We start from the raw sequence: 21,809 nt of genomic DNA, 5'->3' as shown, positions 1-21,809 counted from the left end.
GTTTCAGAGCTTTCTAAAAGCTGATGCATGACCTTCCCACAGGGCTTGGATACCTATTTGCCAAGCAGAGTCAGTAAATGTCTCACTACTTTCTTTTTCACTTGTTATACAACAGTGCATTCAATACACACTTGTTTGCTTTGACTGCTCAAAGCATACAGTATGCTCTTTCACTTTAACATAGACTGCATACTTCTGCTGTTCTGATTTCTTACCAGCTGTTGCAGTTATTGGCATAGCTTTAAATTTCACAGAAACATCTGCAAATATTCCCCCAGTTCTGGTCACGTTAATGATTGGTCCAATATAATTTTCAGCAACTCGCACATTTGAAGCTGAAAGCTGAAGTGTTCCAAAAGCATCATCATTGGCATTGATAATTACATGAGCTATTGTCTCACCCACTAATCCAAGACGAGGAGAATTTACAACTGAAACGTAAAGAAAACTTAGTGAGGGAGGTGCCTGAGATGCTTGCTATCTATGGCTATAGAGTTCATAGACAGACATGTGAGCTTAGTGGTTAGTCGCCACTAGCTTTCAACAAAATTATATTTTTTAGAATTGGACAAAGTATAACTACAAACTGCACCAACATACTTTTGCTGTTTCAATTACATTATGGGAGTAAAATTCCAATTTTTAATAACTTAATATTCTACCCTGCTGTGGAGCATACAAGCCATAACTGTTCTGAAGAGGTGAGGTACTGTGAAATAACTTGTTTATTTATTTATTTGTCCATAAGGCCAGTAGTAAGATCAATACTATTCAGAAGAATTTCATTTTTACACTTGCTATGATGAAATACAGTAAGATTTCAACCTCCCAGCAGAATTATATTTGAAGTTTCCTTTAACATCAAGATTAACCTTGGGGGGGGGCAGGCAGCAATTAGACATGCCAAGAAGCTTTGAAGCACAAGTAATGACCTGAATTTATCTGAATGAGGGATGAAGCAAACATTCTCTACACTAAAAAAGCAACACATGGCTGTAATTCTTACACCACTTTATTTTGAAAAGACTTTTTTGGCTTTCACTAGCTTAGTTATTTCTTAATACTGAACTTTACAGAAACAAAACTAGATGAACAGGTATTAGTGCACAAAACCAATACTGTAACACATTTGGCCTGAAAAACCTTGGATAAGGTGATGCAAAAGGGATAAAGAAATGCTTATCCATCCCTGACAAAATACTGCTCTAAAGGAAATATACACCAACAACACACAAGGCAGGTAACTCAGAGATTTCTTAACTATACAGAGTTTGGCAGAGGTAAAAAGTTTATCATTTAACTTGTTGCATTTCATCCTATTAAGTATAAATACTAGCCTTCATATTTAAATTGTAGGTTTTACGTATATAAGATACTTACTTGGCCGATCCTGTACTTTCTCAATCAAAGTAATACTGCTTAGCTCCACAAAAACAGATTCTGACCTCTCAGGATCATCATCATCCAAAACAGGCAAAGATATTGTGGCCTCACTTTCGTTGGCTGTGAAGATCGTGTAACCTGTAATGGGTATATAATCTTTTCCCTCTATTGCTCTAACAACATCAGCTGGAAGAAAGGGTGACTTTTCATCATCACCAATAGTTCTGTATGTTACCATTACTGTACCAAGGAGACCACCATGCCTTATTATTGTCAGGGAGATATTTTTTGTTTCTTCCTCAACTTTTATTGGTCTGTTTTGCTCAGAAAAGATGAAGACTCCATATGGATCATCATTAGCTAAAATAGTTAATGTTGCATTAGTACGATTTCCAAGACGACCACTGGAGACATTGATGATCAAAACTGAAAACACCTTATCCAGTTCAGGAACTTCATCAGGAGAAACCTGTACTGTAATATTTGCTCTCGCTTGGCCAACGTCAAACGTCACATTCCCATCTGTAGAGATCAGGTCTTTGGTAAGATCACAGACTATGATCCAATGCAGCATCACCTGAGACAAGGCCCCATGCGTTCTCACAACCTAAGTGAAAAATATAAAGATCTGCATATTTTTGTTCTATGAGAAAGAAAAACATAAAAGTATGAGATGGAATTAAGCAAAGACATTGACATGATGGGTTAAAAATAAATTCATGTTTTAAAACAACAGTGTAATCTTTATTATCTCAGTTTTGCTGTATTTGCTGTACCTTCAACACTGTTATTTTAAGATAGCAGTACCTCAAATATAAACAAGTAGAAATAATTTTAAATCTGTGGATATTATTATTACATCATTTTAGCTTCAAGCTGAACGATACACATTAGAAAACTCAGTATGAAATGGCAAAACAGATGTGCATGGTAAAGTTGTTATAAACCCTGTAGACTTATGGAAAAAACATCGCAGAATGCCCAGTGAGAACAGAAACAGAAGAGGACTGCACAGCAATATGAGACTCAGAGCTTTCTAACCTGCAGCACAATGTTGCTATCTCCATCTTCAGGCTCAGTTCCATTTACCAAGAGTGACTCAGTACTGAACTCAAACACACCGTGAGCATCATCAGAAGCCTCAATAGTCACAAGGATGTGGGATGCAATTCCCAAGCTAGCTGTTAAGCGCAAGTTCCAAAAAGGGTTATTTTTTCTAGCATCTTTTCTTACATGAAAGAAAACACCTAAAGAAATATGTTACAAAGAGAACACAGGAAAGCATGACTGGAGTAGCCGTGCTGTTTCGTCCTTGGTTTTTTGAAATGCATGATAACTATCCACTATTTTGAAATGCAGGATAAGGAACTGACTTTCAATAATGCAGTCCTGGCAGCCCTTCTGTGGAACTATGCAACAAAAAAATATAATAAATATGACTAATTTAAGGGAGGAACAGAAATAAAATTACAGGTTATAATAAATATGACTAATTTAAGGGAGGAACAGAAATAAAATTACAGGTTTAATGAATGAAAATGGAGCAGAATTTAGGATGGTAGGGAGTTACACGGTAAACCACAATGTAAGCAGATGGACCAGATGAATGCAGGTCTCATCCTAACATAAGCCAGAATAAAAAAAACAAAGGAAAAACCAAGTCCGGTAAATCCTACTACTAAAAAGATTGTCATTGGTGAGACAGCCTGCTGCTCAGAGACAGAAAGAGCCTGGCACGTAAGAAAACCATTTCTGGAAACAAGGAAAAAGGAAACAGCACTTTAAAAAAATCCAGGAAGATCCAAAAAGTGGCTAAATCACAGACTTACTCTCAGATTCAAATGGAAATCCTTTGCATTTACAAATAAAATTGAAAATCAGGCTGTCACAGAGGAATAAATTATTCAATTTGGATAATGGGTGCTCAAAGAACATTTTCAGGTCTATAGGGTTTAATATGAAGTCCTGTATGATTAGGGTTTTCCCTCAGATTTTATGTTATTTCTGCATCTAGTATTTTTAAAATTTTCTCAGTATTAAATTATCTTTGTTTTCTCAAAGTCATGACATAAACACAAACTTAAAGAGAAGAAATGAAAAAAAATCAAAACATTCCTTTAAAAAATCTAACACAACTTACTTTTCTTTAAAAGTATTTTTGACATGCAGGGAATCAAAGTAACGTAATGCATGTATAAAAGCATACCATCAGGTAATTTCTAAATTACCTTCAATTTAAAAAGTGTCTTTGCTTTTTGCTCTCCAGAAAATTTGACAATTTTCAAACAAAATTGATTTTGCAAACTGTACTTCTGGAATAACTACATTACGTTTTACAACCATATAGTTTTGATGGTATAGAAGTTGCTATTTTCTGTGCTACACTAAACACTGACTGCTAGTCAAATTATGCCTAAATTAAAATGGAAAAGAATGTTTTGACAGAACTTTATGATAAAGCTAAATGAATCACCTGTAACTACAAGTGACACTATGCCAAGCTGTGTCAGTATAGTAATTTATCAGGGATATTACAGTTAGCAATAAAAAATAGGGTTAATCCAAAATGCTTACCATGTTGATGGACAGTTGGAAGGAAGAAATCCATGTTCCCATCACCACTACCACTGCCATCATTTCTAAAGAGCTCAGCAACTTTAAGATGACAGACATACAGATATATACACATATATACATTTATAAATATAGAGAAAGAAGAAAGTAATTTAAACATTTCTGGACAACACAAAAAGAGAGGGAAGCATTCTAGAAAGGCATCAGTTTGGGATATGAAAGTATACAGGATTTCTGATAAAAGCCAGAAAAAGTCTTGTATATGCCACCTCTTATTAAATTTATGACACTGGAAATAGCAATGGGAGGTCAGAAGGAAAGAAAACACATACACCTGTGTTTTCACTCTTCTTTCTTTCCCTCTTTGTTTCCCCTCTTTGTATTTCCCCTTTCTCACTCCTAAATGAGGTCTGTCAGGGAGAAATTGGAAATGTGAATTAAAAAAAAAAAAACCAGGGGCTAAAACCCCCCAAACTCTCTTATTCTAATATTTTCTCACAAAGCAAAAACATGTGTCAGAAAGTTGGAAAAATCTGCAGAAAGTTTAACTGATGGAGACTTTACCCTAAGTTTTGTGCTTGCAGTGGTGTTGGAAAGGCCAAAAAGAGGGTTTGTTTTAAGAGGGTATCTGCCTAGTGAATTACTAAAGTTAGCTGTAAGTTTTTGGACAAAAAAAAATTAAAGAGAAAAGTCTGGTTCTTTTTAACAAAACAACTATTCAACCAAAAAGTCCACATGTATGAAAGGTCAGAAGTTTTTATCAAAAGCACCACTAAGGCCACACTGCAACATATAGGCAGATATAATTACAGTACAGAGCTGGATTAATTCAAGGTAGTATGATATAACTTCCCAGAAGGTATCACACTTGCATTTCTGGATTGCTTAAAAAGGTGAATTTATGGCTGCCAAAGTTTCTAATGACTTTTTTCCCTCCAACCAGCTTTACAATCTCCCTTAAAATATTCTCCAATGGAAAAAAATTCTGTAAGGGATGAGTGGTTTTATGTGGCAGGGGCATTGATGCTTGCCATCCCTTGTTAGACTAGCATCTCACAGCAAGATTGCCTTTGAGTGTTTTTCTTGTTCTTCCACAGAGCTACCAGCTACCTCTCCAGCTCAGCTAAACTCCCTAGGCCTCTCAACACCCACAGTCTCCTACTGCTATAATCCAGTTGAATACATTATGAGCCAGTGTATCGCAATTCCTCTGATTTCACACAAGTGGCAGATAAAAAACCCACTTTGGCTGTTTAGCCCTAAATATTTTATAAATATTGACAAATTTGAAAAAAAAGGAATTTATGTATTTTTTACATTATTTTAATTCTCGTTACCAACAATGAAATTATATAATGTGAAAAGCAGCAATTGCCTTTAAATGACCTAATATATGGTAATAACACACTTTCTTTGGGATTTCTTTGGTGGTTTCCAGCAATGATTAACAAAATATCTGAAGAACAGTTAAGAAAAATCACAGCTCTCTGGGGGATGTGGGGGTGTTTGTCTTTAGAAATAACATGGAAATAGTACACCTAAGAAAGGTAAGATTTTCATGGATGAGTAGAGATCATGAAAATACAACCAATGAATTGACGTATGTGCCTTACCTCCTCCCTCTCGGTTCAACAGCTCCACTTTAAAAGTTTTTTCTAATTCAGGAATAGAATTATCAGTGATGTTAACAGTAATGTACTTGTATCTTTCTCCTGGCTGAAACTCCAGTGTGCCCACAACAGCCTGCAATATGAAAGCTCTTCACATTTTTGTTCAAGTCTAATGTTTTCGTCCATATGAAAAAAGAAATAGAACCTTGATTTTGTTTGTCTTCATCAAAACATTTACTTCTCTTCATTTAAGCTTTTAAAAAATCTGCTGAATCCTTGTTATGAGAAAAAGACATCTAAATTCATAGAATTAGAAGCATCTGCATTCATCTACATTTTTCTGCACAAATAGCAGTTAGACAAGCAAACACAGATAGTGCAGGTTATTTTGTTGAACGTGTACAAATCCCAGTACATACAAACATAATCTTAACCTGTACTTGCACCTGAATGCTCATATAAAGTTTGATATATTCAGCAACAATAGTAAATATCCCTTCTTGCTATGTTGACAATTCTCTTAAGAAAAAAAAATCAAAACTTTTCCTAGGCTATTCCTAGGAAATAAAATATCCTGTACACACAGGAGGTAAAAATCATTTAATGATATATATTTTAAAGTGAATATTACACAATCATTTATCACATCACCATATAAAAAAAAGTGTTTCTGTGAAAAGAATCATAGCTGGGCTAAAATACTCAAACTGAAGGCTATCTCCAAGATAAGTAACTCAAATTAAATTCCAGAATAATTACACACCTTGGCAATGGCCATACCTGATAATCTTTAGGACTGAAAGCTGTAAGTGGCACTGTTCTGTATTCCACCAGAACTGTTCCAAGAAGGCCTTGTGCACGAACTACCAGTAATCTGATGTGTCCAACTTCTTCTTTAATTGTAATATGGGGCACAGCAAAGGCTGGCAGAATCATTTCATCACCTGGCTGAGGAGGTGGCTCCACAGAGAACTGTAGTAGACCTGGCAGACAAGAAGTACTACTAACATGGCTTCTCTCACCAAATTTAAATTATGAGAATCAATTGAAACCAAATTATCTATAATATTTATATTTTGTGATGTTTCTGAAATTAAAAATCAGTTACTGATATGCCCTTAGGCTTCAATTCCGCTATTTCCAGGGACGTGCTGCGTGCCTTCCCTTCTCTCACTGATATCTGTATCAGTCTTGATAAAGCCACAGCACAATAATGAATTCAGCTCTTCCCAAAAGAGCCTCAATATGTCATAGTGTTGGGTACTTATCGGGATAATAAGCATGTAGAAATGTCTCTCTTCATCAGGAATTCTCATCTGAGAAAAACTGGCACAGGATCAACTACATACAGCCTTTATTTGCTCTCAGAAGGGAATCATCGCCTGTTTGGTCAGGGAAGCTTCGATGACTTTTTGTAAAATTCTCAAGAATAAGTAACTCAGCTTTCACTCTTGCATACAAATTATGAATAAATCTCAAGTTAGATAAAGTGGAACACTTGGCATTGCTTCCTCAACTATCAAGACTAAGCAAAGTTTTTATTTATTGAGCTAGAACTATACAATTATCTGAAACAAGACTGTATCATCTCCATCATTGTTACCATATGGGTGGTCACTGGCTTTGATGCTGATATCAGTAGTTTCCTTTTCTGGATCTATACTTGCTCCACTGGTAGGAGTTGAACCTAGTTTTCCATCTCCAGACACTGCAGAGACTAATGTCACACGGAAATATTCATTTAGCTCCGGAATGTCATCATCAATAACATGCAAATTTAAGACCTAGAGAAGGACCAAATAATGGAGAAATCAAACCATGCAACATACATCACTTACGAGTTTCACAACCCTGCCTAACTCATCAAATTCTTTGATTAGTCAGTCAGTTTTATCTGCTGTGTAGTTCTGAAAGTAATATGGACAACATTTTTGCTGTCTACATAATTTAACCTAACTTCTAGGATAATATGTTATGTTTAGAATATGTATTCCAAAAAGAATGTTACCAAGCTATCAGAAATGGAAGGCATATTTTTAAGTGCTTCAAATTACATAGACACATAACCAAGCAAGCAATTATTTATTATCATATCTTAAAATAAGCATTGTTTAAACTGTGTATATTGAAAGTGAAATACTTGATCATTTCAAAATCTTGAAGAAATTGTGCTTCTGAATAGAAATTACAGTGATTAATGCAATTTAAAGAGCAAGTAAAGCAAGATTTTTATGCCACCTGAAACTTGAGATTGCACATCACACTATTAATTAACATAACCTGCTCTGCACAGGCTAAAATATTAATCTCAGACAACTCCAGCTTTCTATATATTGCGATACAGTTGACAAACATATAGAAGAAAAGGTTTTTTTCTGCCACTAGATAGAATAAGGCAGGCCTCATCCAGGCTGCCAGACAAGAAAAGCTTTGGAAATTTTTGCTTTGTATGACTGTATGCAGTGCAGTAATATGATTCAATGGAGAATTAAAGCTGAATGAACAGTGACATGAATAAACTATTTTCAGATATCACAAGCTTTTGCCAAGCTCTAATCACTTACATTGTTTATCTGGGACCAGATCCACAGTTCTAATGGAGCCACTGGGATCCTTTCAAATGGCATCAGGGAGTTTCAGTCAGTCCATACTGACTTCAGCAGGGTGATAAAAGTTAAACCGTGGACGGTATTTTCTACTAAGAATTCACCCTTCCTATTTTACGAACACTAATAGAAAACACGCATGAACTTTCTACAGTATTGTGGTCCCACACCTCTTCTTCAAATACATGTGAAATTCCTGTGCTGTGGGTCAGGATTGAATTCATAGAAACGGATTAAGCAAAAGGGACAGAACATGGCCAAGAGTGCTTGGAAGACACTTGATTACAGCAGTGAACTTTACTGCTGTCTATTTAATTGATGTGGAAATAAAGCTGAGTTACAAAACTCAGATCAAAACGTGATCATTTTCCAATTTCAAAAGTATCTGGATCCATTATTTCAGCCCAGGACTATCTACACTTTGAGTATACATATACATAAATCTAGTTAATATTTTCTATATATACGTATATGTAAACATATCTAATATATTATGTGCATTCAAACATACATGCACACATGGTGACCCCTGAACTGAGATACACACAGATCTATAAGCATCTATCATATCACTTGCTAGTTGTCAGGGATGCAAAAAACTCTGCAAAATATAACAAGAGCCACGTGAAGGAAACACTCTCTAGTATGAAAACCAGTCAAGCACCCTCAGAAGGTATTTTCCAGCAGGTTTTCAAAGGACAGGATGAATAGTTAATAGCAAGGTAGGGTTTACCTCTGATCTCTGCCAAGGAAGGAATGTGATAGTGCCAGTGCTGTTAGAAAAATCGGTAACAGAGTAATTAATGCCAGTGGAATCAACCTGCGAGATAATGTAATTTATATACACATAGTCTAGGGCTCCCCTTGTACGCTCCACGACACAGGATATAGTGGAACCCTCACTGGCAGTCTGGAAGAAAGCAAGAAATTGAAATGTTTGTTATTGTCAAAGTAAATCAAGGCAATAAATGCAAAACATGGAATTCTCTAACACTAGTCAAATGTTCAGGTAAAAAATTGCTGTCGTGTTACTTGCAGCACTTTTGGAGTGGTAGGAAGCTGAAACTGAACTTGATGGTGGTCAGAACAATCTTAGTGGAATTTGCAACAGCTTCTAGTGTCTCCCTGAGGACTATAAAGGTAAGCCAATAACCACACCCTGTTGTTTGATTTGGACACAATCTCTTCCCCCAAGCTACATGCCAAAGACAGAATCAATATGTACATGTCAAAAGCAACTGAAACTACGGTTTTATATTACTGTCAATTACGTTAATTTTCATTAGCAATAATTTAAAGAAAGATTTGGATTCCCCCTTTCCCCAGCTAGAAACGCTATGGAAAACTAAATATATACATTAAAGTTAAACTATACTATCATCATTCAGGAAAAACTTAGAAAAATTTTCTGTGCTACTGTCCTCTTTACAATTCTGTCCTCATGACAGAACATGCCTTCAGCAGCAACAATTTAATGTATTTGGAACAAAGTAGGTATTGATACTGACCATATGTTTTAGAAAATTATGATCGTAGAACTAAAATAGAAAATAATTTCGTTTGAAAATTGCCAGAAAGGTTAAAGCTATCTTAAGCATTAGATAAATTTCAGAGCTTCTGTATAACAGAGTGCAGATACTGCATGTGCCTTCAGCTGCCAAGTAGACAGATATGCACATAAAACAATTAAACAACTGCTAAAACAATGCTGTGTATCTGCATCATCACTGAGAGCTCTAATACTTCCCTGGTGAAATGGACGTAGGATACGTGCAAAACAATTAGCATGTTGTATAAATTTTTAATTTTGTTTCACGGTTGGTTGATGATCTGTGGCATCACAGTATTATCAGTGCATTTGAAACTGAAGGAATCTATTAGCAAAGCATATGGTAGGCACGCAGAAAGCAAACTGAACCAAATTGAAAACCAGTAGCACTCAGGCAAGGTGGTTACTTTCAAACACATCATAAGCACGTAGGTTAGAAAGAACGTAATTAAAAGGTCATGAGAGTTGCCAAACTGGAAAGTATTCTGAAGTTTGTTTTCCAAAATAATTCAATACCAATAGGAACAGGTATCACGTCTTTCTCCCACATAATTGATTAAAGAAGTAAAAATGAATTATGTTTTTTCAACCCTCCCCGAAAAAGTAGCAAGTTTATATATTGCATATATGGTGGCTACTACCAAAGAACAATTTAATGTTTAAAAAAAAAAAAACTCACAGCCAGTATCAACTGAATTCACACCAAACATATGCAAGTTATACCTTATAACTTATGACAGAAAAAGGATTGTGGAAAAATACATCACACCTTGTCACTGCATGACCTGTAGTAAAATTGTTTCAAGCACATCATGTAACACAGAAAAATAAAGTAAAAATCTTTGTAATAATCCATTCTCCAAAAAAGAAAATTAAATCTTCTATTTTAATTGATAACCCAGTCTCAGATGTGACAGAAGTAAAGGAAAAAAATGTTCTTCTAGAAAAAATTTAAGCCTTAGTCTTCAATTTAAGTAATAAAATCAATTGTCTTAACAAAAATAATTTTGGGGGATTTTTAAAGATGATACTGCAAATGCCAGTGAGACCAAGGCTGTATTAACAGAACTTACACATTTCCAAATTCTAGAAAAACTTTGCTTAACTACAAAAACTAACACTGTCAAATCAAGGCCCTGTGCAGGTCAATTGGTCTTGCCATTAATTCTTCTGTGTCCAAAACCTCACCTATAATTTTCCTTATGAACACCTTACCTCAGGAATACACGCTCCAGTGAAGCCAAATAAACCATTAGCATTATCACTTTTCTGTATTCTTAATCTTGCTGTGGTATTTTCTTGTGAAATTCGAGCTCCACCACGCACAGAAATGAGCTTTAGGATGAATAACTCCTCTCCTTCTTCCTCTTTGTCATCCTTTGCAGACACAATGAATGATTTATTGGTCTCTCCTTGCCGATACTCCAAATACCCAGAGATAGGGTGGACATCACTTTTCGCAGGAGTTGCATGGAGTTCATAGATCTCTGCTCGTGTCAATTTACGCTCATAAAGCCTTACATCCTGCATTAGCCCTGTGTACCTACTGCTGCCATTGATTCCTGCTCCAATCCTCACTATTCCTGGACCTGAGAAGGAAATTATAATTTTCCTCATGTTATTTCTTCAAAGTAATAAATCTGCAGCTGAATAGCTGTAATTGTTAGAAATCAATGGTAAAATGTTTATTATCCCTGGATTAGGAAGCATATTGGTCTTGAAATGCAAAATCAGGAGGTTCCTCGAGCCTCATCTCAGTGTTAGAGGTCAAACAATTCCATCCTAGACTGTTCAGGTTTTTCATCCTACTAGTTCTACTAGCACATTGTCACCATCCCTTATTTTAATGAGGCTTGGAAACGTCTCTCTTTCCATTAGAGATTTGCACAGCACAACTGCAACCCCTCTCAGCTTTTGTTTTGCTAAACAGACCCCATTTTGTGTCTCTCTGCTAGGACAGCGGGTCCATTCTGATGATACTCATCTCACCGCATTAGCCTTTCTGGACATGCTTTTCCCCTAATGCACTGGGAATCACAGACTCACAGAATCGTAGAGGTTGGAAAAGACCTTTCAGATCATCGAGTCCAACCGTAAACCTAACACTGCCAAGACCACCACTACACCATGTCCCTAAGCAGGAATATGGACCTCATAAATGTACACCAAATTGCAAATGCTTTTTACAACAGCATTAATATTTCTCTGTCTCCAAACAATTATCCTACTGAGTAAACCATGGGATCACAGCTGCCTTTTTCACAAATATACTGAACTGGTAGCTCATACTCATTCCTATTGTGCTAAAACACATAGGTGTCTCTTCTTTCCAGCTGTTTTCTGGTTTTGGAAGAAACTATGCTCTTGAATGTACTGGCATACATATGACACTGAGTGTTAGTTCTAGAGACGAGCAACCACAGTAACTGATAATGGTCCCAGCGCATGAGGCAGAGGATGGTGAGAAAAACTGGGCTGCTGCGCTCACCACTGTGTAGTATCCAACATTAAATGGAGAGAGATGAAATCCTTACCTTATACTTGTAGTATCTCCAGACAGAGCATATGCCATCTCCGCTAATATAGAAAATTTACAACGACTCAGATATATCCTTCTAGCAACAAAAGCATTATTGCATTTCACACATCTTTGTTTTAGAAACTGAGGGGAAAAAAAATCCTTTCTCAGCTACAGTACTGCAAGTCTGATGGAAATTATTAATCGCAGAGGCACTACTTTGTTACAGAGGGCAAATTTATTTCTCAGACTTCAACCACTGGAAATTTACAGGCAGAAATAAAATACTACACTATACAATTAATTAAGTTTCCTCTCTATTCTCACTCTATGTTTGTGTACATATATGCATGTAGATGTATATTCATTTAACATCACTGTATGGTTTTTAACTCTCCTTCTTTGATTACAGAAAAGGAGACTGTATTCAAGAATTTGATAATTATTCACTGCCTACCCCTACCAAAGATAACACATGAAACTGAAGGTGATAGGAAGAAAGGAAAAAGGATGGAGATGATCTCCAAGAAAAAAAAATGCACGTGGAAGAGTGGGAAATGCAAAAGAAAGAGTAAATATAAATGTATTCTGATCACATAATATCTGACCTTACAAAGGAATTGTTCTGATACTTCTCTTGTCAATGCTATGTTATAGCATAACATAGCAGTGTTATATGTATGTTATAGTATAGTATAGTATAGTATAGTATAGTATAGTATAGTATAGTATAGTATAGTTCAGTTCAGAATGAATGTCCGTAATGGTTACCTATGACTAAAACCACATCTGGGACTATCCAGTTAGGTAAACTGAAGTACACATGCTAATGTTCCTTGGAACACTATTAAACTTATAGGCATAATTTTCATACACCATGTAAATACATACTTAAGTAAATCTACACCCTGAAAAATTCTATAGCTTACAAGATATTGGCTTAGTTGTAATATAATACACAACTAGAAACAAAATCATTATTGCATTTTGTTTCAGAAACTGAGAGGAAAAAAGTCCTTTCTCAGCTACAGTGCTGTAAATCTTATGGAAATTATTAATTGCAAATATATATAACTGTATGTATACATGATAAGCATACATATAAAAATATAATTATAAATTATTAATTTATTTTCAAATTATTGCAATCCAAGCTCTGTTATAGTTCTGAATTTTTTGGAACTTTCCCAGCTCTAATTTCCATATGCTTTTTGAAAATCCTCAGAAATTTCTATCCATTCTTTTCAATTAACTAATCAGATATAATTTCAGTATCTTGCATACATCTGTCAAGGAGCTAGACTCTTCCATACATTGCAGAACTTTACATATTGAGAAAAATAATGCAAGCTATTGGCTCACCATCAGCAATTGCTTCTCCTTTAAGGCTCTTCATTCCTCCCAGAACTGGAATTCCATCCATGTAAAATTCAATTATACTTTCATCCAGAGTAATCAGAAGGTGAAGCCAAGTATTTTCAACCAGGTATTTCAGGACTGCTGCTTTAGCCATATATGTCATATTGGATCCTAATGCTGTATAATGAAGCGCTACAGAAACATGAGAATCATTTGTCTGGATTTTCACGCCGTAATATAAGGTCCCATTATCATCATCCTTTTCAACTATATAACCATCAGTACTGACGTTAGGAATTAACCATGCTGAAAATGTAAAATTGGTTACTGCAGTATTTCCATTGTATGGGTATTCCGGACCAATAATCCCAAATGCATCCTCTTTTCCACTGAAATACAAAGCATCTGTTCCACTGTGATGGCGCCTCATGTGAGGCTGGGATTGTACTGAACTTGGAAATGATCCCAGCAACAAGAAGTCTACCATTGATGGTAGTCCAGCTTGAAACGTACTAGACAGTATTTCCCAACCTAACCGGACAACACCAAAAGTGCCTTGTTGTCGCCAGATGGTGAAGTCTGTAATATAGGAAAGATCATCTTCAGAAAGAACATCTTCCACTATCTCTTTCTCCTGGCTCTCTGGATCTATAACAAAGACTCCAAAAGGGTCATCATTGAATGGGATCATCACGGTTACAGCAAGGCTCGTTTCAGATAACTGACCACCAGGACCAGGAGAACCACCTATGTAATGGAAGTTAGAGCAAAAGTTAATGGTCGGTTTCAAACAACACAGTCCAAAAAAACTTACTAAGTATTTAACGTTTTTCTAATAAAATATGTTTCTAAAAAGGGTTAAATCTTTAAAGAGCTTCTGAATGCTTAGAAAATTTAAAAATAACATAATTTTACTGTGTTGTTTTTAAAACACTATAGTGACACAATTTTCATAGAAAACAAAGCAGTATGTTATTTTTCAACTGCAAAACATACAGTTGTCTTTCAGCTAAAACAATATTAGCTCCAATTTTTCTGAATTAGTCAATGAGATAGGTTACCTTTGATTCATTTGATAAACATGGGGCCAAATTCAGTTCTCAAGATTACTCCAAGATTTACACGAATATGGAATGGCAAAATTTGGCCCATTGCCTCTGAAACAGAAGCAGAGATACCTTGCAAAATCAGTAACCAGTTGTGTATTAAAACTGCTGCCAAGTCCTTGCCATTAGTCATCTATTTCTGCACAGTAAGAATTCATGATACGAAGATCATGATGTGAATGTAGAGCCTCCATGTTCAAAGTGTGCAGTGATCCACCTACTATACGTAGAAAATTTTCTGTACGTGCATATGGATTTCACTTACAGGAAAGGTCAACACATATTTTCAGTTGTATCTGGGCACAGAAGACCATAAATAGTACTGAGGTGGAATGAGTCCAGGAGATTTGGAACCCTGCTCAGTAGCAGACCTGCAGCAGTTGTAATTTAAGTCATGAAGTGGTAACTATAAGTATTTCACCTTCTCTAGAAAAAAGCAAACAAACCAGCCAACCTCCATTATGGTAGACATGCATATCCTTTAATATCTTTACTTTGTCTTCAACTACATGAAGATCTGTATCTCTGAAATCACCAAGAGGCATCCTTTTTAAAGGTCAGATCACAAAAATGTGTATAACTAATTCAGGAATGGAATAACTGCATTCATATACCTAAATTAAGATTAAATGAAAAATAAAACCTAAAACCTTACCGGAAAAGTATAAGACATCAAGACATGATTCAAGGCAAAGCTCTTTCCAGGGCTGGTTTCTTTTTGATTGATTAAACATAATTCTTTTCTACCAGAAATGAAGGAATGGTGATATGGAAGACAATACCTGAAGCATTCACCAACTTCAGAATGTAAAATTCATTGAATTCAGGAATTCTATCCGAAATAGCACGGAGTGTTATTGGCTTTGATCCTTCACCATCCACGAAGCACACAGTCCCGTAAGTTTCATAGAACTCTTCTCCTGGCCCCAGTGCAGAGTCATTATCAAACAGCCGCCAGGTCAATGAGACATTGCCAAAGTGTCCTCTATGTCTCAAAACCCTGTTCAGTGATAGAGAAAGAGTAAACATCCTGGCAGGTATGCATCAGCATTCATTAGCAAGGGCAAACACGATTACACTAATCTTCCTTACTGTGAATGACAATATACAACGTTCCAAATAACCATGAACAATAAATACAACCATGAACAATAATACAATCCTCTTTGAAGGCCCACAATTTCACAGTATAATTCTACTCCCAGGTATACCACAGGTACCTTAGAAAAAAAGTAACCAATGCAGGTCCATGCAAAGTAGTACTGTTAAGCTAAACATCAGTTTGTCTTGCTCTTCCATTATGTAAATAATAAATACAAATGTATAATAGTTCAGCAAGTTGATATTAAAAATGTATATACCTGGCCACCCTTAGACAAGAAAGAGAATCATCTACACTTAACCACAAACATTTCTTCCTTTAACCATCAAGCCTCCTTAAACTCTTTCTTACATTGGTATTAAATTTGGGTTATGTTCTATGTCCTTCAGAAATCTGTGGTTATTCCAGATTAAGAATGTAGTAAATAAAACCAAGATTTTATTTTTTGTATAGCTATCTGGTAACATAATTTCACCAATTTCCAAAAGACATTATAAATAAAAATGAATCATATAGTACCCTTACTAACAAAGTGTGCTTTACATACAAAAAGTGTGCTTCTGTTTGCACGGTAAAATAAAATGCCGTACAAAGAGATTATATCAGGCTGAAAAATTAGTTCAGCAAAACTAGTCTAGGCACAGAAACACAATTGTGTTGTTTACGCTTCCAAAGGTTTTTCTTTTTTTGCCATTAACCATGGCGCTCTATCCCGGCTGTGTAGCACTGTTGCAGTAATTCTAATTACTCCCTTTAAAGCTCGGTGCTGCCATAGCTGTGCTCAGTGGTTAGGTTATATGCTACTCTGACCCTTTTGTTGTGTACCACACAACAGGCAAAGCAGTGAGGGTATGGAAGAGGCAGCTCCCTAGTAAATATATTTCATCAATGAGGACTGAGAAAGGTCCTCAAATGTTGGTGATCTTGGTATCATGTGCTTCCATAAAGCACCTGTATATAAACATGGTTAGTTCAAATCATCGTTCTTCACACCATCACATGAAAAAAATTTATCCTGCAAATAAGATTATAAAGGACAAATAAACCCCCCCCAAAGAGCAGCATAACAAAATCAAACACACAATATATTTAATATCCTCTTTTCTCAAGGATTTTCAATCTTTAGATGTGTAACACAAGCATAAAGATCTAATTCACAGTCATAGGCATCTGCTTCAAGGCCTTCAAACAAACAAACAAAGAAAGATATAAAAGATAACTAAACAAATGTGAAAAGAACCTCTTCCCTAACTGTTCACACTATCACAATTATTGTGACCTAACTTCTCTTTGTCTGGAGGTTTCTTAACGAAAAATCAGTATTTTTGTGAAATTATAATCCGATCCTGACTTTATGGAACGTAACAAGGTAAGATGCCAAGCAATTTCTTAACCCTTCTCATTCTTGAATACATCCCAGTGGCTGAAAGGAAAATACTTTCAGAGGTCAGACTAAGGAACAGTATTTTCAGTCTAGAAGACAGTCACATCTGGACTTTGAGTACAGACTTCCATCTGTAATTCACAGATAGAAGAAAAACAAACTATCAGAAAGAATACAGTAATACAGGTTGCTTATAGGGGAAGGCTTCAAAGTAGGGTGCAAAAAGAAACAAACAACCACATAGTCGTATTTAGCTGTATTTTGAGAAGATTTTTTCTTTCTCCATTAGTCCAGGTTATATTCTGCTCAATCATCACAGTTCTTCTGTATCTAAAGTCTACTGAGAATATAAGAAAACAACAATGCTGTAGTTTTATTTATTTACATTTTAACATGAATTTCTGTATATATTTTAATATGCACAGTCTACTTGATAATATAACAGCTGATGTCTTCAATATGTTTACAAATCATTTAATGCAAAATTTAGTAAAGCTATTTTCCTTTAATACATTTTTATCAATGCAAACTTGGATGGGATTAGTTCAAAGTACTATCCATAAAGTATCACATACATCATTCCAAAAAAAGTGGAAAAGTATTATTTAAAAGTTACTTACAAAAAATTGTTACTTTTGCCTTCTTCCACTGGCTTCTCTACAGGCTCCAAGGAGAAAATTCCATTAGGATCATCATTTGCTTCAATAATAACTGTAGCCACTCCAGCCTTAAAGATAACAGTATCCCCTAAAACAACGGTGATTAATTTTACCAAAACTGGAATCAGAAGTGGAAGTAACTCTAAAACTGAAGGTGTTTCCTTCTCACACCAGCTGCTTTTATGCAAACTAAGAAATGAACAATGATAAAACAATCAGTGAAAACCAATATTCAAGATATTAAAAAATGGGCAAATCAGAGTAAAAATACTTAAGTAGCATCTCATTCAGAGAACGAGACATAAGATTTGCAGGACAAAATATATGTGACATGACCAGAGAAGATGTGATTGTGAGCAGAAAGGATTGCATGAGAGGTAGTCTTTCACATTTGATCAATTGGTCAAGTCAAAAGACAAAGATATGTATTCAGAGATCCCAGGTCTCATTTAGACCTAGAATAGAAATATTGCACTTAAACTAAATACAAGCTAAGAACAATGTCTAAGAGTTTATTCATACCCATATCACAGCCTATCTTAAAGGAAAAAAATATAAGACACCTGTGAAGTAGAGTGGAAGCTAGCAGGATTTCTGTGTGTATTAGCACTGTAGGGACAGTCTAACACCCTTCCTATGTCCACAGATGTACATTATGTTTTCACCCCCATCCGATTTTTCACCCTATTTAAGAGGGTTAGACCAGCTTTTGTTCCAAAGTAAACATTGTGTTTACTGCTTTAACTTCATACACCTCTATCTGTATTTTCTCTGAGGTACAACAGTCCAACACGATTTTCAAAAGGGATGTAACAATCAAGGCTAATATGTGCAATAGATCATAGAAAGAAAATAACTTTTTTTGCTTTCAGGAATGCGTATAGAAATATTCTGTATTCTTTGTGATTCTAGAGAGGCTGCATGATAATATGACCCTCCTTTCAGAGGCAAAGGAAGCCCGCAGCTACCCATTCTTGTAGGACCAGTGTGCCAGGAGGAAAGCCATCATACGTTCCCAATAGAGTGGTAAGAGAAAATATCAGTAGATCCTGAAGAAGGTTAGTGAAGTAGATAGAGATCACTGAAGGGAAAATTTAAGAAAGGAAAAGAACAGCTTTGTCCAATCACTTCTATAAGGTTGGTGTTCTCTAAGAGACCTGGGTACCAGACTGAATGCTAGCTGACCTCAGGAAACACATAAGCTACCTCATAGTCAAATAATTGCTAAAAATTCCCCCATAATTCTCTGGCTGCCTGGTAGCAATGTCTAGGGCAGGATTCAGTACGAGGTCAGTGAAGCCTTGTGAGCAATGCATAGACCAGCCACAGGGTGTCCACGTTGGTGTGACCTGAAGCACTCTTATTCCCACTGACTGAATCAGATCATTATAGACTGTAATGAGGGCTAAGACACTTAGTATGCATGTCTAAACGAAGAAATCTAATTTTATACTTCCTCGTCTTGAATTGAATCCCTGGTAGGTTTTTTACTTTGTGAACCTACCACACAATCTAATGTGAAGGTATAGTCTGATGGTTAATTGTGATAGTTTTCCTCTGCTATATTAAATTACAGCCCCTGAAGTCTCAGTCATTGTTTTGACGGCTTATTCAATTCAGTTTTTGGTTTTCATTGCAAAGATATGCAGTGCATTCACAGCCTGTTATCACCTCTCAGCTACAGAATAATAACAACTGGAGGACAGTAAATTATTAAAAGTTGCTAACACAATTGTGGATGACTCTCCCTCTACACCTTGAGTTTTGGCAGGGCTAGGGGTGGGGAGGGTCTTTATTAAGCAGGTAGAGCCCAGGAAAATTTACTTATTTCTTACATATAACTTATATTTTCTTATCAAAACTACACAGCAGTGATGGTTTATTCCAGAAGACGTCGGTTTCAAAAATAGGAATGTGCTGAATAATTCTGTATTATTTCCTGCTAAATGATAACTTAAAAAAAAAAATACAATGTTATTTCTAAGATAATAAACCCATTCTTTACTGGTGGTACATTGGGTAATTTCTAACACACATTTTTATGGAGATTAAGCCTTGTAAAACTATAATGTCAGACTGAAAAAAAATGTATGCATACATTGCACTACTGCAAAAATAAAACAGAGACCAATTTACATGTTTTCCTCTAAAATAAGGCAGTTCTGTTTGTTTTTACAAAAATCAGGCAGTTGTGTAGTATACACTGGAGCATGACAAAAAATCTAAAAGAATCCCTCTTTCCCTAAGACTGTTGCAGTACTAACATTCTTTAGCCTTGTGTTTCTGTCGTCAAGTCAAAACCCCATCTAATTTGGAGCATTTACATTTGAAAAGAGACTTTCACTCCAGTTGTTTTTGCAGGAAAGGTTTCAGCTGTATCGTTTGATTTTTGTTTCCAATTAAACAATTCAAGATGAAAATCCAAACACAGTGTGTACAGTAATTGTATAGAAATGTTGAAGCAAACCTTATTCATATAATAACTGGCATTTATATATTGCTTTATGATAAGACCAAGCTGGTAAAAATTGCAGCAAAAGAAAAGGAGAGTTACTAAACATACATCAAATCATTACTTTTACCTGTAGAATTCAAAAGGAAGATATAAAATGTTTCATCAGTTTCAGGGGTATCATCATCATTAATATACACAGACAAGTTCTGCTCTCTTTCTCCAACGTCAAACAAAATGACACTGCTTTTTCCACTGGGAACAAAGTCTCCCTCTTCAGCTGTTGCATCTCCATTAACAGTAATATACTGGACAGCAACAGCAACATCAGCTGATCCGTTCCTTAGGACTGTAAAGTTTGCAACACTTCCTTCTTTAACGCTCACTGTCAGAGGTTCTGAAAACACACAAGCAACAAATCTACCTGAGTTCAAGCCTGAGCTCCTTGCGTGTGCCCTAGTTTCTTAATCCTCCCCAAGAGGATCCTTCTCCTCAGTGAAACAAAAGGCGCATGCGGTAAAGGCGTGGAACTACTTGCGGGTACAAGAGAATATTGTTGTACTTAGCCATCTAATCAATCCCATCATCAAAAAAGAGGATAATGACATAAAATAAGGGAAGGTTCTGAAGGAAACAAATACAAATTCAACACAACAAAAATATGAACTTTTTAAACTAGCTCCATTGGCATTAGGATTTCTCAATGATCTGGTCTGTCAATAAAATCTGATTGGGGTAGTACATGTATTCTACATTTAAAAACAATAATATCTAACCTGCAAAATAAATGGGATCATCATTCCTTGTAACTCGTAAAACTGCACTGGTTATATTGCCCAGCCTGGCTCCACCAGTAGCATTGAATAAACTGATGATGAATACTTCCATCTCTTCAGGTACCTGAAAGAGAAAGCATTACAAATTAATTTCTTGCATACAAAACAATTAAGAAATTACAACGAACAGCTGAGCAGGTTAACAAACCAGAGATTTCTGAGTGTTGTTTTTTATTTATTGAGCCTTAAGTGTGTCAAGAGGGATGACAAATGACAGTTCATACGGTTACACAGAAATAATCATGAGTCTAAAATCTTTGTAAATAAGTCCCCTCATCTTTACTGTTGTACAGATGACCCAAAAGTTATCTTGCAGTTTCGGGCTTCTGATACATGTAATTTATTTTTACAGCTTTATTTATTTATTATTAATTATTCTCATTCTTTCTTATATTACTTCAAATATATCAGCATTAAAAATAAAAATTAGGATTCCTGCTATCAAAACAAGGGTTTTATTCACATGAACTTTTCTATAATTTAACCACGTTTAACTACTCTCAGCTTTTAACTTTTTTTGTTTAGAGGTATGCACAGCTTCTCAAATTCTTTTATGATTTGCTGAAGTAATCTCAGTTTTACCCAAGCATTTTGATTTTTCTTACAAATACTTATCAGGCTCTTAAAAAACAGACATTCCTTCTTTCTCCTTAAATTGTAATGTTTTAGCA

The 21,809-nt window shown here is 35.6% G+C and overlaps 1 protein-coding gene across 1 annotated transcript in view; it reads right to left on the bottom strand.

Moving 5' to 3' along the window:
• Positions 1 to 21,809, bottom strand: part of ADGRV1 (adhesion G protein-coupled receptor V1) — a 293,978-nt gene that overhangs the window by 231,199 nt on the left and 40,970 nt on the right. The window contains exons 17-30 of the mRNA XM_075488638.1: positions 21,079 to 21,202; positions 20,433 to 20,699; positions 17,812 to 17,938; positions 15,488 to 15,705; positions 13,603 to 14,346; positions 10,938 to 11,311; positions 8,907 to 9,083; positions 7,171 to 7,351; positions 6,348 to 6,550; positions 5,571 to 5,700; positions 3,958 to 4,038; positions 2,425 to 2,564; positions 1,381 to 1,990; positions 216 to 431 (exon numbers count right to left, since the gene is read on the bottom strand). Coding sequence (XP_075344753.1) covers positions 216 to 431; positions 1,381 to 1,990; positions 2,425 to 2,564; positions 3,958 to 4,038; positions 5,571 to 5,700; positions 6,348 to 6,550; positions 7,171 to 7,351; positions 8,907 to 9,083; positions 10,938 to 11,311; positions 13,603 to 14,346; positions 15,488 to 15,705; positions 17,812 to 17,938; positions 20,433 to 20,699; positions 21,079 to 21,202 — 3,592 coding nt within the window. The remainder of the gene's footprint in view (positions 1 to 215; positions 432 to 1,380; positions 1,991 to 2,424; positions 2,565 to 3,957; positions 4,039 to 5,570; positions 5,701 to 6,347; positions 6,551 to 7,170; positions 7,352 to 8,906; positions 9,084 to 10,937; positions 11,312 to 13,602; positions 14,347 to 15,487; positions 15,706 to 17,811; positions 17,939 to 20,432; positions 20,700 to 21,078; positions 21,203 to 21,809) is intronic.

The sequence above is a fragment of the Mycteria americana genome, chromosome Z (assembly GCF_035582795.1).
Source record: "Mycteria americana isolate JAX WOST 10 ecotype Jacksonville Zoo and Gardens chromosome Z, USCA_MyAme_1.0, whole genome shotgun sequence".
NCBI classification, from domain to species: Eukaryota; Metazoa; Chordata; class Aves; order Ciconiiformes; family Ciconiidae; genus Mycteria; species Mycteria americana.
Note: the sequence above shows the minus strand (reverse complement) of the source record. Positions and strands in the feature narration are given on the sequence as shown.